Raw genomic sequence first — 18609 nt, 5'->3', positions numbered from 1 at the left:
CAAGCGGGATGATAACCATACCTGGGTTGCAATGGTAACCGGTGGGTGTGTTACCGTGCTAACCATGGTAACGCACCCTCCGGTTACGCCGACGGCGACGCGCAATCCAGGGACGGGCGCCTAAACAGCTATCTCTGTAAAACTCACAGGACGGTTACGACTGTGTAATACCCCTGTCACACGGGCACTCTAAAGGCACTTTGAACTAATGCTCCTTTATGCTCCCAAAGGAGCACAACTTCAAGGGAGTTCGTCCGTGCTATACACGGTCGCGGAACGACCTTCGCAAGAAGTTTTTAGCGCCCTCATCGGCGAAAAGCGTTATTAAAATTGCAAACCTCACTGCACATGTAAATACAGAAATGTCACATTTTTTTTAGTAAATTAGTTTTATAACCGTATTATGTTAAAGCAACAAACAACATGGCCGACATGGCGGCATATTTACCGTGGCTACCAAGACGCTCGTATATCTCGAACGAGAGTATGGCGTGGTGAGACTGTCACAAAACAAATGACCATCTTATATTTTAAAACACCACTAATCTTATGAAGTGAATTTATAAAATGAAAATTGAATGTTTCTTTTCTCAATTTATTTATGCTGTTAACTCGCTGGGAGAGAGAGTACTCCCTTGAAGCCTCAAAGGACGAACTCGAGCTGCCTTGTTTCGAAGCTCCTTTGAGCTAGGTGTCCTTTGGCGCGTCCGTGTGGCAGCGCGCGTTCGTCTTTAGAGTAATGGAGCATTAGTTCAAAGTACCTTTACAGTGTTCGTGTGACAGGGGTATTACACGAGACTCAGCGATAGCTGCTGAGGCGTTGAGTCACGTGACCACTAGTGTAGTGGTCACGTCAGGCACGCCTGCACTGGCAGGCGGCTGTTCCAAACAGAGCCACCCGTAGGGTTATGCGACGCAGGTTTACCAGTGCAAACGGTGGGTGCTAGCGCACTCACCGGCTACGCCGAAGGCGACAAGAAAGTCAGGGACGAAAGCCTAAAAGCTATCGCTGCAAAAACGCCAAGCGTTGCTTGACGTTCGCAGATAGCCTTGAAGGAGTCGCGCGCTGGAACGAATGCTTCGACTGTGTATCGTAGACGGCTGATTGAATATGATTCTTATGATCAAGAACGTCGACAAGGGTGCGTTGGCGAAGGATACAGAGAATAAACGTGCTAAGATTGAAGCGGAAACCGAAGAAAAACGAGAGGCTCGTCTGAAGAAGCAGCGGATTGAATCCCGGCCATTTTTTTTACCTTTAGCAGCCTATAGCAGCTCCGTTCCGGGTGAAAGTAGCGTCTCTGTCATTATAATGCGGTAACCTGTCGGTACAGCCGCACTTCAATTGGTCCACAGCGTCCCTCTAAGCTTCGCCATAACAGCTGGGTGTCCGAGCGCATGCGCACTGGGACAGCATACTGAAGATGGCTGCGGTTGTACCGCGCTCTAAAACCAATAAAGAAGGTGTATGCACATCGCCGTCACCAAAGCTGGAACGACAAAGAAGTTCCACTGTTTCAACGGTTTTCGCGTAGAGGTTTTCTATTTTCTAAAGATTGCCTGTGCGTGTGTGGAAACAAAAACTCGATTTATGTTCAGTCTGAAAGATGCGTAACGCGCAAAATATATGATTGCCGAGTGCTTTCCTAGACTGGAAAAAAAATGGTTTTTGCGGAAAGGAAATGGTGCAGTGTCTGTCTCACATATCACGGACACCTGAACCGCGCCGTGAGGGATTAAGAGAAGATATGAAGAAAGAGGTGGGGTAGTGGAGGGCATCGGCATAATTTTGACCACTAGGGGATCTTTAACGTGCACTGACATCGCACACCACATGGGCGCCTTAGCGTATCGCCTCCACCGAAACGCGGCTGCCGCGGTCGGGTTCCAACCCGGGTACTCCGGATCAGTAGCCGAGCCCCTAGATTCTAATGGCTTTTAGAATTTCGGATTTCAACAAAACGACATATTAAGAAAATGGAGCAATTATTGCGGGCCCTCGTTCATTCGAACACCTCGTTTCTTTAAACAGAAGCTTCGGCCCTGCAAATATCAACGGCATTTATACAGCCCCCTATAATTATAACTATAACTAGCCCTAATTACTCGCGATAATTCGTGCCAAGGGTTGCTTCCCTTGAAGTTCAAAACTGCTGGGAGCCGACAGCACTTTCTTTCTTTCACTTCCTCCTTTACCCCTTCCCTTACGGCGCGGTTCAGGTGTCCGCCAATATGTGAGACAGATACAGTGCCATTTCCTTTCCCCATAACCAAATTTTCAACCAATTTTCAATTCGACAGCTAAATAACCGTCATGTTTCCGGCGACAAGCAGGGTTCCGCTCGCCCCATTGTCGTCGGCATCATTCTGCTGATCGTGCTGACTGCATTGAGGATGTGCACCTCAGTTTACTATGACGTCAGCGACCGGGAGCTGCGTGGAGTTCAACCGGACAAGCGAGTAGACGAATCGGACGACTACCCGTTCGGCCTGTCTGGATGAAGTCGACCTGGTGGAAGACGCCAGTCGCCAGCTCAACGCGTCGGTCCGCTGGCGCCGGACGCACTCGCGGCTCCACAACTGCTCGGTCTACGTGGACCTCTGTGTGAGCCCGCTGCTGGTCCGTTTCCTGGTGCTGGCCCCCACGTCGCAGCTTGCGCCCTCGTACCACGTCAACGGGTCCGGCTACGTGTACTACACCTGTCTCTTCCTCAAAAGGCAAGCACTGTGCGTCACCGCTGCTTATTCAGACTCCACTGACTACTTTCAAGTCTTCTGACACCAGGCCCCTCTCGGAGGATTTGATCCTCGGCGCTTGGCCAGATAGTCTGAAACCTCTAAAGGCCCCGCGGGCGCTCTCACGCTTTTTAAGCGACACAGGCCTTGAATTGCGTTCGTAGTGCTAGAAAATGTGCCGTCTTTTTCCATTGCCTCCTCCCATCATCATCCTCCTCCTTCGTGACCCCCTTTTTTCTCCTCTTCCCGTTCCCCATAGTGCAGAGTAGCAGACCAGATATTCATTTTTCCGTCCAACCTCTCTGCCTTTCCCGTCAATACACCCTCTCTCTCTCGACCACTGGAGGCTGGTTGGGGGATTCAGTGACTGATGATGTGATAGAAATGCAGGTCAAGATCGCACAATGGCAGTCAAGTTGGTTAAGCAAATTGAAAAAAAAAATACTCGCAGAACGGCTACGAATATGGAACGCGATTAAGCGATAGTTGTTTAGGCATTTAGTTTTGGGGACATTTTGAGGTTGAAAACATAGTGACATCATATCACACTGGTGTAGTGGCCACGGGATGCACCCCTGCACTGGCAATTGAGCGGCTGTTCCAAACAGAGCCACCCGTAGGCTTATGCGACCCAGGTTTAACGGCGCAACCGGTGTGTGCGCTAGCACCCACCGACTATGCCGACGAGAAAACCAGGAACGAACGCCTAACAGCTATCGCTGTAAAAAAAAAACTATCTGTACAAGCAGACATGGAATTAAATTCAATTGCCTTTTGGGGAATGGAAATGGTGCAGTATCTGTCTCACATCTCATCGGATGCCTGAAACGCGCCGTAAAGGAGGGATAAAAGAGGGAGAGAGAGAGAGAGAAAAAAAACTTTATTGTTGGAGAGGAAGTCGGGGCACGCCCCTGGGTCTCCGCACGACCCCACTGCACTCAAGTGTTTATGTCCCTAAGGTTCATAACACTGGCAGCCCAGCCGGTGGCGATTGTCTGCACGGCCAGGTCCTCCGAGCGCAGCAGGGTCTCCCAGTCCTCCCAGGTCTTGAGGTCCTCTAGGCCGCGCAGGGGAGGGTCCGCCGGGCAGAGGGAGGGCCTGAAAGAAGAAAGGAAGATAGGTGCCGTAGTGGAGGGCTCCGGAATGATTTCGACCACCTGGGGTTGGTTGCGCTTTAAAGAATTCATTTTTACTATGAAAAGAGTGCAGCTAATAACGCCGCTTTGAGGAACACCATTGTCTTGTAAAAATTGCTTAGATAGTGAATTCCCTACACAGACTTGAATGTTCGTTCAGACAGATAGCTCTGAATGGTAGACAGCTTATTTCCCGAGATCCCAAAGACGAACAGGTCACGAATGATACCATAGTGTCATGTGGTATCTTAAGATTTCTCTCCATGAAAGAAATCAGATAAATAGTGCTGTTGATCCACAAGGGCGTCCCTTACGTAATATTTGAAGGAAACTAGCTGGTCAGTGGTTTATCTGTTAGCCCTAAATCCACCTTGGTGATATCGTCAAGATGACGGCCAAATTCAACAAATAAATGCAATTGGCGACGATTCATCATTTTTTCAAAGAATTTACATAAAGAGCTGGTTAGGGCTAGGGGCCGCTAACTGGCCGCAAGTGTGGCTTCTTTGTCCTGCTTTATTACCGGGGTAATAATCGCTTCTTTCCAGGCTTTTGAAAGACGTCCAACAGCCCATATCTTTTTAGTCATGCACAGGACACTTTCAAGGCTTTCTTCATGCATGTGCCTGGGCAATCCATATGTGACCCTGCCAGGGCATGCTGCTGTTGAGTTGCCACATGTGCCTAAGGCAACCTTCAATTCATGTAAAGTAATGTGGCTGTTGTATCCTCCTGCTGATGGCATTTTATTATTGTGAATAAGTTTCCGCTCCATGTCTGGCTTGTATCTCAAAAAGGAATCTGTATAATGCGCTGAGCTAAAAGTGTACTTGAAGTGTGCGCAGTGAATCTGCTTGGTGCTCCAATGTATCACCAGCAGTGATAACAGGAGGAATTAGATGTGCACTATGCTCTTTTGGTGCTTTTAGTTTACTGTACACTTCATGCGTATCAGTGTAAGAACTTCCAGAAGAGAGAAATGACGGCCAACTTTCGTGTTTGGATATGTACATCGAGTACGGCTGCTTTTTGCTTTAGCTAGCCTAAAGTTTTCTAAGTTGTCAGCCGTAGAATTACGGTTTAATTTTCACCACGCATTATTTTGGTTCTGTCGAGCTGTTTTGCACTGTGCATTCCACCATATGGCTTTCGGTTGTTTTGTATTTTACCTGATGTCAGTGGAGTGCATTTGTGTGCAGCGTCTATAATATGCAGTGTGACCAAGGATTGGTATTCATCTATACCTGTGTCTAATTGATGAACAGGGCAATGCTGAGAGTTCCTGGAACAACTTCCACTCAGCAATGTGTTCTTTAATCTTTCTAGAACTACTTACTATTAGATTTATATTTTCTGTGTATATTAAAGAAATGGGGAAGTGGTCACTTGCATAGACATTATTAATGACAGCCCACTCAGTAGCTGCCAAGAGCAATGGAGAGCCAATATCAAGGCCTATCGCTGTGTATGAGTTGTGTGTCGCATTAAAGTATGTTGGTTCCCTTCTATTGAATAAGCATGAGCCAGATGATAGCACCTCGAGAATCGGCTGTAGTACCTCCCCATACTGGGTGGTGTGCGTTAAAGTCACTAACAAACAGGAATGACTCGGCAGGTGGTCAATGAATTTTTTTCGAGTTCATCAATGGACACGTGATGATCTGGCCGGATATATAGGTAAAAAATGGTTATTACTCTACCAAAAGCTAGAGCTCGTTTTGCCACTGCCTCTAGATCAGTAGCCAATGGAAGACATTTAAAGGGAATTTAATTCTGAGCCACTATAGCAACGCCACCTGATGAGTGGGCACTGCCATGTTCGTCTCCCTGTACACCATATATTCTTTAGAACGTTTTGTATGTGTTGAGTTCAGGTGCGTTTCTTGTAACCAGAGTATGTTCGGATGATATTGCGCGAGTATTTCATATATGTCATCCAGAGTCTTTAATTGATCTCGGCAGTTCCAGAGGATGATCCTCCCGACAGCCATATCTCTTAGTCAATAAGCGAAGTTTGGTTTATGGGGGTTTAACGTCCCAAAGCGACTCAGGCTATGAGAGACGCGTAGTGAAGGGCTCCGGATAATTTCGACTACCTGGGGTTCTTAACATGCACTGGCATCGCACAGCACACGGCCAGCAGTCGAGCGCCGTAACCACTCATCCACCGCGGCGGCTGTTTTCCCGATTACGTGTGGCCGACTCTTCGTTCAACACGCTGCTCACGTCCCCATAAACCGCACTTCACTTAATTTAATTACAAACGGTGAATACGAGCCTTCATGCCCGCACTGCTGTGACGGGACGCACGCTACCCGAGCCCAAATATTATGGTAAAGCGCTAGAAAATCTATCTGACGACACTCTTGCCAGCTCACTCGTCGGAGGAATGGGACAATCTCTTGGTCAGTTCAGGAAAAACAGCGCAGCTGGCCCTCATCAGGTGAGCTAGAGAGGTCGCCTCTGACTGGACTCCACCCTGGACTCTCCCCAACCCCAACTAATTCCTTCCCTATTTTAGCAATAAAGTTGTAACCACCACCTCACGAAAAAAAATCCGCCACTAACCAAGCGCCGCAGCAGTTTTAGAACATCGAGGATAGAAAGCGCGACGAAGAAGACAACGAGAATCGGTCCACGCGAGCACCCTGATCATGCCAACGAAGAATTATTCTCCCGCAGTCATGTCCATCAACGCGGTTTCCAACAGCTTCTACGACTGGACGCAGTCCGTGCCCCGTGAGCAGTGGGACCCTCTCGACGCTCAGCTTGTGCGGGCGGCGAGGCCGTACACAGCGGTCGAGCGGACCATAGGCTACGATTTTCGTGACAAGGTAAGCGTCCATGGCTGTCCGATCATCAGCACCTTAAATACGTCCATTGAAACAGAACGCTTAATCCCAATGCCAAGCAGATAACCATGTCTTGTGCCAACTGCGGACACCTTATCCCCACAAACTTTGTATTCAGTTACTGCCATCTGACTTGCTGCCACTGCCTCGTAAATTTGCCTCACTGGCACTGGTTGCTTTGAGGGGCCGGCATAGTTAGCCTTATATCGATGATACGGGTTATCGCTTCGGGTGTGTCGCATAATCTGAGGAAAAAAGAATAACTCCTACCACTGCCCAAGGAGGCCATCGTTCTTTTTGGAATTTAACGAGTAGCCTTGCTTCCGCGTACCCTCTTATGGTTCGTGAACCTTCAAGGAACACCACGGGAGGGATGCTGTCTACTTCGCTTGCCTTCTCTCGCAATCCGGGTTATCATTTCTTCGCATCAGATGTCCTGCCCATGTCAATTTCTTCGTCCTTATCAGTGCGAAAGTCCGACATATCAACCTCGAGCAGGAATCTTGTCTTGTGCTCTCGGAGTCACTCGGCTAAGCTCGGGTTAGTTCGCAGGAGCGCCGGGCAAGCTGCAGACAATGGGAGAAAGCTCTGGTAAGCGCCGAAGAACGTCGGTACAGCTGTAGCCGATGGGAGGAGGGCGTCACGCCAACTAGGTCCCGTAACCTTGCGGCGTCATCGCAACCAGCCCACCTGATAGTGAGCAAACTGACCACCGTGGCAAGTGGCAGTTAAGGTAATGACGGGTCGCGACAGGTTGCTCGGGATGAGCAAGTGGGTCGCACAATCTCTACCGCTTGCTGCAATGGGAGCAGGCACCTGCCAGTGCAGTGGCGCATCGCTTAATCACGGCGCCACTGCGCTAGTAGTGGTTTGAGGGCTCACCACCATCTATGAATACTAAGTATAGAATGACCAATTCTGCATTTGTGCGCATTAACTTACCAAAGCTATCACGTCATACCTTTAAGGCAGAGCTTGCGTGACCCCTCTAATTTAAGAACAAACACATCCTCTCGTACGTCTATTTGGTTTAAATACGTTAGACCCCTAGCACGTTTTTCCACTCGGACGTCTTAAACTCGCATTTGTTGCCTGAACCGCCCTGATCTTTTCCTGCCTCTAAATCTCATGTCTGTCATTTTCATATTTTCAGCCACGGTCGCACAGCAATGCGTAAATTATGCAGGTTCTTGCGCGTGATTCCTCTTGGTAGGCAAGGTCTAACGGCTGGATACCCACAGTGTACAGAATCAGACGGGACAGAAGTGTGTCTTGATCACCACTCTGCGGTGTCCATGTCCGATTGTTCAATCTACCCGACTCCAATATATTCGGATCAATTAGCCCGGAACATTCAATTATTGCCCTGGCAAGTACGTGTTCCCACAGTTAAAGCCGAATATCTGCGAATATCAGCTTTAACTGTGGAAGAGGATTTTAATGTTCAAATAATGAATGATAATCTCACTGCTATCATTACGGAGTGCCCCGTAGAAGTAGGTGGTTGGATGCTTCGACAGGATACCGGCAAGATATTTCAGGAGACAAAAGATCTTATTAAGAAACGCCAAAGCATGAGGGCGTCTAGCCCTAAATACAAAATAGAACTAGCAGAGCTATCGAAGTTAATAAATAAGCGCAATGTAGCCGAAATAAGGAGGTTAATATGGAGATAATCGAGCGTGCTCTAAAGAACGGAGCAAGCATAAAAGCGGCAAAGAGTAAACTGGGCATAGGTAAAAACCACATCTATGCTTTAAGAGACAACTAAGCCAATGTCATTAGCAATATGGATTAGATAGTTAAAGTAGCTGAAGAGTTCTACACAAATGTATACCGCAGCGAATGTAATTACAACGTTATTTGAGAGAGTCAGCACAGCACAGCAATGCGTCATCCCGCCAGTAACGAAAGAGAAAGTAAAGAAAGCCTTACGAGCAATGCAAAGGGGAAAATTCCTTAAAACGAATTCTTGGGTGAGTGGGTAAGTCATTTTAAACGGAACAGCGTGCAGTTAGACAGGAACAAGGAGGGAGACACGACACTGACGAGCGCTGCTCCTCTGTGTAGGGGAAAAACGAAAATGCAGCGGGTGAAGATCAGGTAACAGCAGATCTGTGGAAGGACGGGGGGAAATTGTGCTAGAAGAAATGGTCACCCTGTATACGCAATGCCTTATGTCCTCGGCCATACCAGAAGCTTGGAAAAACGTAAACATTAGCTTAATTCATAAGAAAGGAGACGCCAACGACTTGAAAAATTACTGGCCGATCAGCTTACTCTCCGTTGCCTACAAGGTATTTACTAAGGTAATCGCCAATAGATTCAGGACAACATTAGACTTTAATCAACCAAATGAAATTTTTAGTCCCCTAATCCCTCTTCCCCAGTGCAGGGTAGCCAACCGGAACACCTTTCTGGTTAACATCCCTGCCTTTCCCTCCTCCTCTTTATCTATCTATCTATCTATCAACCAGATGATCAGGAAACCTTTCGTAAAAGATATTCAACAATATATCATATTCACACTGTCATTCAGATGATAGAGAATTAAGCAGAATATTACGAATCTTTATATACAGCATTTATTGATTACGAGAAAGCATTCGGCTCAGTGGAAACCTCGGCAGTCATGCAAACAATGCGGAACCATGTGTAGAAGTGCCTTATGCGAAAATACTGGAAGAAAGCTATAGAAACTGCCCAGCTACCATAGTTCTCCACAAAGTAAGCAATAAAATTTCAATGGGAAGGGCGTCAAGGAGGCAGACACGACATCGCCAATGCTATTCACCGCCTCTTTAGAGGAGGCATTCCGAGGCGTTTATTGGGAACAGTTAGGGATAAGAGTTAATGTAGAATACCTAAATAATCTGCGATTCGCTGATCACATTGCCATGCTGAGTCACTCAGGAGATGAATTGCAAAGCATGATCAATGGGTAAGACAGGCTGAGCAGAATACCGGGTCTAAAAATTAACATGCAGAAAACGAAAGTAATGCTCAACAGTCTAGCAAGGGAACAGCATTTCACAATTGGCAGTGAGCGCCTGGAAGTGGTTAGGGCAGGTTTGACTGCTGATCCGGATCATGAGAGGGAAATAACTATAAGGATAAGAATGGGGTGGAGCGCATATGTCAGGTTCTCTCAGATCATGAATGGCAATTTACCAATTTCCCTCAAGAGAAAAGTGTACAACAGCTGTATCTTACCGGTACTCACCTACGGGGCAGAAACATGGAGGCTAACGAAAAGTATTCAGCTTAAGTTAAGGACAGCACAGCGAGCTATGGAAAGGAAAATGATAGGGGTGTAACGTTAAGAGATCGGAAGTGGACAGATTGGGTGAGGGAACAAACGCGTGTTAATGACATCCTATAGTCGAAATCAAGAGGAAGAGGTTTGGGCAGGGCATGTAATGCGAAAGCAAGATAACCGCTGGTCCTTTTAGGGTAACGAAGTACATGCCAAGAGAAGGCAAGCGTAGCAGAGGGCGGCAAAATGTTAGGTGGGTGGATGAGATTAAGAAGTTCGCAGGCATAGGGTTAGCGCAGCTGGCAAAAGACAGGGTTAATTGGAGAGACATGGGAGAGGCATTTGCCCTGCAGTCGGCGTAGACAGGCTGATGATGATGATGATGATGATGATGATGATGATGATGATGATGATGATGAGGAGGAGGAGGAGGAGGAGGAGGAGGAGGAGGAGGAGGAGGAGGAGGAGGAGGAGGAAGTACGTGCTTAGCGGCTCACAATAAAAATAACCTTTCTTGGGAAGCAAACCTCATGCCAGTGCGAATACTGCAACACTGACGTGGCGTTGACTGCATGCAAAGCAAAATATTTTGTCCACTCTCGAGCAGCTTAGAAATCAGGTGCTTAAAACTAACGAACTACACCCTCCTTGGTACAGCCATAAAAAGATCATAACAGTAACGTCACATATTCTGTTTGCAAAAGAGTACTAGTGTAGTACTATTGCTCCATTACCTGCGTAGGAAGGAGTATGCTAGTGAAGATGTACTGGTGTTGTTTTGTAAACCCTTCTTCATTGTTTCGTTATGGACCTATGACGCATGTTCATTTCATTTTCTGTATTAGCTTTGTGTATTCAATGATTTAAATTATCCTACGGTGTCCAGGGCTCCACCGGAGTGCGTCGGCCTGAAACTAGCAGACAGCATAACAATACAGATCTGCCAGACAAGCTGTTCCGCAGTTTCCAACTAAATCAATATAGCTTGCGAGCGAAACGCACCTTCCCGGCGTCGTGTTAGGCATTCCGTGTGAAGTGTGTGCCGATGGGCACTCAATAACCGTACCCTGTTTTAAAAAATTGGCAGGGGTTTAACGTAGTTAAACCGAGCATATGTGCGAAAGTAGGCGTTCATTTTTCAACTGGAGGGGATACTTTAGCTCCTCTATAAGGACGTACGACGCGATACCTTTTGTGGGTTAAAGCCCATATATGCAGAATTGGTCATTCCTATACTTAACATTCATAGATGGCGGCGAGCCCTTACACCAGCGCAGTATGCACCACTGCACCGGCAGGTGGCTGTTTCTATCAGAGCCACCTGGAAGGATCGACCCATGTTGCTCTTCCTGAGCAACCTTCCGCGCAGCACTGCGACGCTCCTCCGAACTTGCCCGAGCTTACCCGAGCTACTACCCGAGCTTAGCCGAGTAACTTGGGTTGCTAGGCAACGGCAAAAGATCGTACGTAGGTGCAGACGAACGTGCGGTGAACGTACGTACGGTGAAACGATTCTTGGTAGGTGTTGGTGAGCGTATAACTGTTTTCGCACCATAATAATCAATCCTCTTCTCTAGCGGTGCCCTCGAAGCGCCGCTAATCAGGCAGTATGAATGAGATGTATGTGCGTTGTTATCAGGGATTCCTGCTCCAGGCTTTCACCCACGGCTCATTTCCTGCTGGAGCACGCATTGTCCCGGGATTCATGCGGCCTATGGACTTCATGGGGGATGCCCTGCTCAAGCACATGCTCACGGTGCACCTGTACGGCTGCATCGACCCCCTGGCGCCGAAGGCCTTGCACGAGACTCGCCAGCGGATCGAATGCAACCGCTTCCTGGGATTTGTAGTGGCGCACCACGGGATGCATAAGCTCCTGCGATACTCGTCGCCCTCACTCAGTGAGGAGATCGTCCACTACGTGAGGAAGCTCAAAGATGGGGTGAGTTGGTTGCTTCCAAGCAACGCGAACAACAAAAAAGTCATCACCACCAGCCTAACTACCCCCACTGAAGGGAAATTCCCTTCCGTCTGGCGTGCATGGATAGATAAATGGAAGAACGTCCCCTTTGAAACGAGGTATAGTGGCAGTTTCCACCATTCTCGGACCTTTAATGTTTTTATTTAAATGGGTTACAAATAGATCTATAATCTCGCCATTTTCTTTAAATACATTTTTAATCCTAGACTTCTAAACTTATGCAACCTCTCTCCTTTTGAGCCTGCAATGTCCCAATCGCTTTTTGCTAACTTCAAGCGCAGATTTTTTCGCATGACCTTTGTTATCTCTAAACCCTCGGGCCTCAGGTACGTCGCTGACCTTGAGCCTTCAACGTGCCGTCTGGTTTTGTGGTTCTCCTGTGACGGGTGGCAGGTGATATCCTATACACAGGGTGTGGGCAACCTGTCCGGGCGTAATTTTCATCTGGTTGGCACCTTACAATATGGGTACTAAGCAGTGGAATAGTTGCATAGATGTAGTATTTCAGACAGATTGTGATATGAAATTTTTAATGCAAGTCTAACCGCATCATTGAGCAGAAAACAGATTTCTAACCTTTCAGCGTAACAGCGAATGATAAGCATGCATAGAAGGACCGTAAGACCGCAACAAATATTGTCATGCAAGCATCGACAGCGCTTCATCCGTGCGATTCACACGCGCACAAATTACAGAATACATTTGATGAACCACTTTATATATGTAGCAACATCATGCATGACAAAGCGTAATCATGACAAACAATGCGAAAAAAGTTTAAGCAGTGCAAAGCCAAGCTAAACAATGCGAAACCAAGATAAGGAATGCAAAACAAGGGCCACAAATTGCTAGCGCACATAATTGGAAATCGACTGTCTTTTTTTTCTTTTTTCCTCGGACCAAAGGAGTACCCGGGATTCAGGGCACAGGCCCCTCCGAAGCCGCTTGCCGATTTATTCGAGTCCCTGGCCTCCGCTGTGTACCTGGACTCGGACCAGAACCTGGCCACCGTGTACCGCTCCCTCTTCCCGCTGCTGCGGCGGCAGATCGACATCGAGTTGGAGCGCAGCGCTGCCATCGCGGAGGAGGCGAACAACCGCAGCGACGCTTCGATCGAGTGAAAATAAAGAGAATGCCCGAGGGAAGCCGTGTTGTCAGCACGTTCACGTGCTATGGTTGACTGGTTCCTTGCGTGCTGAATTAGCTTCGCTTGTTTCAAGGTTTCACTTTTTTTTTTTAAAGCAGACAATGCTTGAAGTCTGATCCGGGAGAAGAAGCCTTTTATGTATCGCGTGTTCCAGCTGTACATGTCTTCATGCAGACCTTCCCCCGGATGGTAACACATGCATCTTCCAGAGACTGCTGTCGGCCAGCTTGGACAAGCTCGCAGAATTATGACACGACATATTTAATACCAGAACTAGTTCGTATAAGTCATGAATACGTTTTCGTATTGAGACAACTCACGACGCTCAGGGATGCCTTAGCCTGTTAAGTATTGTTTTTGCTCTTTTAGCTGTGATGCCTATATTTAGGCATACCCCGACGTCATTGAGAATGCATTTCGCGCCCGCAGCGCCAGTTTGGCATTACAGTGGGAGGTATAGCACGTGTAACAATAAATATAACAGGTGAAAGACAAAATAACAAAAGCAAAAATATAGCACAACTGTTTAAAAAATGCAGAGAATGTTTACTGCATTCGAATAAGTGAGAAAGCACGGATTTCTGCTACTTAGAAGACAATGAGCGGCCAGTACCGCTGGACGGAGCGCTCACCAAATTCTAAGACGTGACAGCGAACTGTTGGCTGTTTATATGGCAATCCCACAGTGTGCTCCCCTTACCGTTGCTAATGTCTACTTTACTTCAGGTGTCCACAGTACAGGTTATTTAAACGATCTTTCGCGTTATAATAACAGAGTGGTAATAGCGATTTCAATTCTCATCACTTAATTTGGGGTGTCCGTACAGGTAGGTGTACGTGGGCGGCTTCTTTAGACCTCCATTAAGGCTGCGAACTGGGAGAGTTGGTAGTGATTCCTATTTGAACAGCGCAAAAAAACAACGAAACACAACGAAGAAGGAACACCACAAGCACTTGTGGTGTCCATTCTTCGTTGTGTCCAGTTGTTTTATTGCGCTGTTCAAATAGGAATTCTTTAGACCTCTATCTCAGCAAACAATTTGCGCTGCTGCAACAGTTCAGGAGTAAATTACATGCGTGCCGATTCTCGGTCTGTCATTGAGTTAGCGTTGTCAACGAATGGGGTTCAGGTCTTTTCATAGTCTGCAGTGGCCTGTGGTACGTACATAGTATCTTAATCTCAGAGGGCGACTACTTCTCCGCAGAAATTCGCCAACCACGTACTTTTCAAAAAATTTGTGCGTTCCTCTTTCTCCTCCATCGCGTCATCTTATAACTTGGATCGCGCTCAACAATTTATCTGTTCTCTGTTTGGGTGCACTGAGCGTTCCGTGTTCAAGGTGCAATCTACGGTCAGAAACCAACAGCCCCCACTGTGGTGGAATGATGACTGTGAGAGTGCACATAGACTTAAGAAAGTTGCCTGCGAATGCCTCTCTCACAACCAATGCCTGAAAAATTAGATACATTTCGAATTTTTATCGGCTTCATTTAAAAAGACCATTGATAAGGTGAAGCAGGTGTACAATGCGAATTTTAACAGCTATCTATCCAGCACAAATAATCGCAAAGCTTTGTACCGGTTCGTGGAACGCAACCACAATTCGCCGTCCTCTCATGTTACAGAGTCAGTATAATGTTATCCCCCCTCTCCGCCCCTTCGCCTCCCCCCCCCCCCCCCATGATGCAAAACATCAACTTGACCAGATAGCTCAAGCTCTTCCTCTGCACTTTCAAGCGTGGTTAGTGGTTCCGTTCATCCTACCCACACCACGCGCAGACTACATTGCGGTTCAACCCTCTGAATTATTTTCCAAGCCACCTACAGCTCCTGGATGCGACGGGGTCACTATCGCTATGTTGTAAACTCTTGTCCAAGACTTAACCTCTGATGTTTTGCATCTGTTAATGCGTCCCTTGAGACAGCTTGGCTCCCTCCCGAATGGAAATTCGCGAAAATAATCTTACTTCCGAAAGATCCTAGGAAGGGTTTTGTAATCGATAATATTCGGCCGATTTCTCTCGTGTCAAACTTAGTAAAACTTATGGAACTATTTGTTTCTCCCAGCCGTCTTAGAGATCACGCTATGGCATTACAAGCCTTCAGTGCTTCTCATATAGGGTTTCGTAGAGGGTTCTCGATATTGACTGCTTATTTAGATTTGAAAAGCAGATATAGGGTTGCAATGGAGAAGAAAGAGGTCGCGGCTTTAGTAACTCTGAATACCGCCAAACCATATGAGAGCGTAGAGCATTCAGTACTCTTGAATAAGTTTGACTAAATTCGGCCGCCTTTTTACATTCTTGCATGGGTATACAGGAATTTATAAAAGAGGGACATTTCTTCAGTTTCGACGGTTCCATTCTTCTGAAACCTTTTCTCAGACTAAAGGTTGCCTGAGAGATCCGCCCTGTCACCTTTTAAACATACTCACGCGAGACATACCTATTCAGGGTGATGCCAAAGTCTATGCGGATGACATCACCTTTTTTTGCATCTGCTAGATATATTCATACACTGTACCAGCTATTGCAAGCCTACCCCAATGCCATGGAAGTTTGGCTGTGTAAGTTACGTTTATTTTCAACGTCAAGAAATCAGCAGTTCCGGTTTTCCCACCAGCGTTCTTTCTTTTTATCTCCCTACTGCATTTCGGCGCATAAATTCCACAATTTGAGTCCTTAAAATACCTAGTTGTAATGTACGACCCTTATTTAGACTGGCCACCTCATATAAAAAGTATTGTCCTAAAAGGTGAGTGGGCTCTCGGCCGCCTGGCCCGAATCATGAATAAGAAATCTGGCGTAAGCAGAGACACTCGTTTACTTCTCTGTGAGACGTACGTAAGACCAATTTCGGAGTTCATTCGCATTCTGTTCTCCGGTTACCCTAGATAAAAAATTCAACCTCTGGTGCTTTTGGAGAGGCGCGCTCTACGGCTATGTCAGCGTTTGCCAAAGTCAGTGGCAAATGTTGTCTTCTTTCTGGAAGCCCGCGTACTGGACTTGAACTTTCGCTCCAGCTGCTCAGTGCGCACATTCTTACGAGGACTAGAGCCTATGCCTGGAGTGGCTCCGCCCATTTTTAATAAACCCAGCTTTGTTGCTAGATAAACATTGGCCGTAATAGAAGCTGCCTCAATCTGTGTTTACAGAGTACCTTCTGTCTAGAATTGTAGTTTCGCTTAGGTCCATGCAATGCGTTAGTAATGTAAAGGCTGCCCCAGCTGTTTGCTTCGACCATACGCTGCCGCAGTATGCAAAGCACTTATCTTCCAATTAGCTAAACGGTCTCCTGGAAGAATATCTGTTCCAGTATCCGAGCCACGCAGTTATTTTAACAGATTCCTCTCAGCATGGCGAAAATGCAGCAGTAAGTGCTTATTCCTAGCACTTGTTTGGTGTTATTCTATCCGGATACCAGATTATACGAAAATTTTTCCTGCTGAATTTCTAGCTATTGGTTTCGCCCTTCTGAAAGTCCCCGCTCTACTTCTCTTGTAATCATTCTCTCGGACTGCCTCTTAATCTTGGCAGCGCTTGAAAGGTCGAGGACAAGTCTCTTGTACCGATCCCTAATGTTCTTTGTGCTGATCTCTTAGTGAAATTCGCCATAGGCCTGTTGCCCACGTCGTTCCAGAGCTTACCCTGCTGACAGTGTTATGAAAGTTTCTAACTACACCGGAACCTGATCCATGAGCCTATACTTGCTACAGCGGACTATGAACGCTTAAAATTTCCATGCAACGTTCATTCATGTGCTTCAAGGCAATGTAAGGTTTTTATTAGATGTCACTTGAGACTTCTGGTCAGTGCGGCGGCGTGAAAGTATATATGAAGCACTCCAGAGGGAAGTACTGGCTCAAGCACTCGCAGTACGTCTGTGCGAAGGTGCAATATGGCATGCCATGGTCATGGAGCTCTCCTGGTGGCCCTGCGGCACGTGTATGTGTGCGACCGCATGCACTGCTGGCTTATGCGTAGCATCCACCTATAGAGTTTACACCAAGCCGTTGCTGATGCCCACTCGCACATCGCCTCTCGTCCGCGTGCGCCGATTCGCTGGAGGTCTGGCTATTATTGCCGGCCGCTCGTTTTTCTTGCTTGTTTGCTTGCTTCGCAAACGCGATGCCAAAGCATGGCTGATAGAGGGAGGAGCATGGACTCAGTACTCAGGACAAGTAAAATTTGCTAGTAATTACTCTTGTCAAGAAATCACTGCTGAAAAGTCGTTCGAGTGCCGGGCAGCTTCGCCCTAGCCATCGCAATCACTCGCACAAAGCGCGGTGGCTCGGCGGCCTAAGACAGGCACGCAGCAAGCAGAACGAACGCTGCTCTACGTGTTCACGGGCACTGTTTTCAATGGGCGCCTTATGGACGCCCGAGAGTGGAGAGCATGCATGAGAACATGTTTCCCTCGCCCTCTTTATACTCGGAGCAAGCGAGCTGAGGCGCGCCAGCGGTGGCAGCGCCGCGATAGCGGAACCCAGCCCCTACTGGCCCCTCCACAGTGGTCTGAGGTTGTTCTTTTTGACGAAGACTGGATAATTTAGAACATGGCAGAATCATCTGCGAAAAGCTGCGATAATTTTCCAGTCTTCTAATCACTTCTGGCGCTCATGCGAAAGGCGTAGCGAAAAGAAAATACTAGAGCCGCGTGTCGGCGGTGATGAACAAGATTGCTGAGGGTAAAGATAAACGCAACAAAGCTCCCGGATAGCCGAATGAATCCGGATAGCTCTGGAAGTTGGCAGCGCATCGCGTCTGCGATACCTTGCTCGAATGTGGTTCTGCTTCTTGATGTGGCCATTTAAAAGCAACCGGAAAAAAAGAGAACGCTACGATGTTTACTAACGCGATGAGTTAACGCCGACTTGTGCGACGCGATACGCCGATGCATGCCAGTGCTGAACGATTGGGAATTTCACACCAACGGCTTGTGACAACGTTGCGAAGGCAAAATGGGGCTTATCAAAGCAGTGTGTGCTCAGTGGTGCGAACAGAGACTGACACATCAAGCTGAGGCACACAGCCGGCAGTAGAATGCACTTCAAACACAGTCCATATTAGTTTAAAAGTGTCAGCAGACTTAAGACTCGGCGAAACTTGGGGCCTGCTCCTCAACATATGCGTGCCATTGCAACCGATATGAAAGACGGAGCACGTGGACGCATGCCGATGCGAGCTAATCACGTGCTTTCTGCTGATCCGAAAATTGAAGGCTTCTCTGATGTTATGAAGGGAAGCGGTTTTCCAATCTTTCGAAAACAGCGTTTTACCTTTCTCATACACCTTCACATTTCTTCACCAGTTTCCATCAACGCACGGTAGCAAACCGGTATCCTTTCCTTTCACAGCTAACTTCCCAGCCATTCCTTCCCTAGCTCTCTTTTACCGGGGGATGCTGGAACCCACTGGTACCACGATTAGACCCCTGCCGTACAAGGAAGAGCAAAGATTCTAACTCCTAAACCTGTAGTGCTCGCTGAGCGAAAACTTCG

The 18609-nt window shown here is 47.4% G+C and overlaps 1 protein-coding gene across 1 annotated transcript; it reads left to right on the top strand.

The window, feature by feature from the left end:
- The first annotated feature begins 6511 nt into the window (after window positions 1–6511).
- On the top strand, window positions 6512–13098 carry LOC144110748 (uncharacterized). Its single transcript, XM_077643822.1, has 3 exons — window positions 6512–6706; window positions 11620–11922; window positions 12867–13098. The coding sequence occupies exons 1-3, from the start codon at window positions 6527–6529 to the stop codon at window positions 13080–13082; spliced, it is 699 nt and encodes a 232-aa protein (XP_077499948.1). The 5' UTR covers window positions 6512–6526; the 3' UTR covers window positions 13083–13098.
- The last annotated feature ends 5511 nt before the right edge of the window (window positions 13099–18609 follow it).

Source organism: Amblyomma americanum, chromosome 11, assembly GCF_052857255.1.
Source record: "Amblyomma americanum isolate KBUSLIRL-KWMA chromosome 11, ASM5285725v1, whole genome shotgun sequence".
NCBI lineage: Eukaryota > Metazoa > Arthropoda > Arachnida > Ixodida > Ixodidae > Amblyomma > Amblyomma americanum.
This window is presented reverse-complemented; position numbering and strand designations above follow the sequence as displayed.

Excerpts from the sequence above, each read along its gene's own strand:
- LOC144110748 (XM_077643822.1), top strand. The coding sequence starts at position 6,527 with ATGCCAACGAAGAATTATTCTCCCGCAGTCATGTCCATCAACGCGGTT. Across the intron at positions 6,707-11,619 it reads GCTACGATTTTCGTGACAAG|GGATTCCTGCTCCAGGCTTT; the intron begins GTAAGCGTCCAT and ends CGTTGTTATCAG. Across the intron at positions 11,923-12,866 it reads TGAGGAAGCTCAAAGATGGG|GAGTACCCGGGATTCAGGGC; the intron begins GTGAGTTGGTTG and ends CTCGGACCAAAG.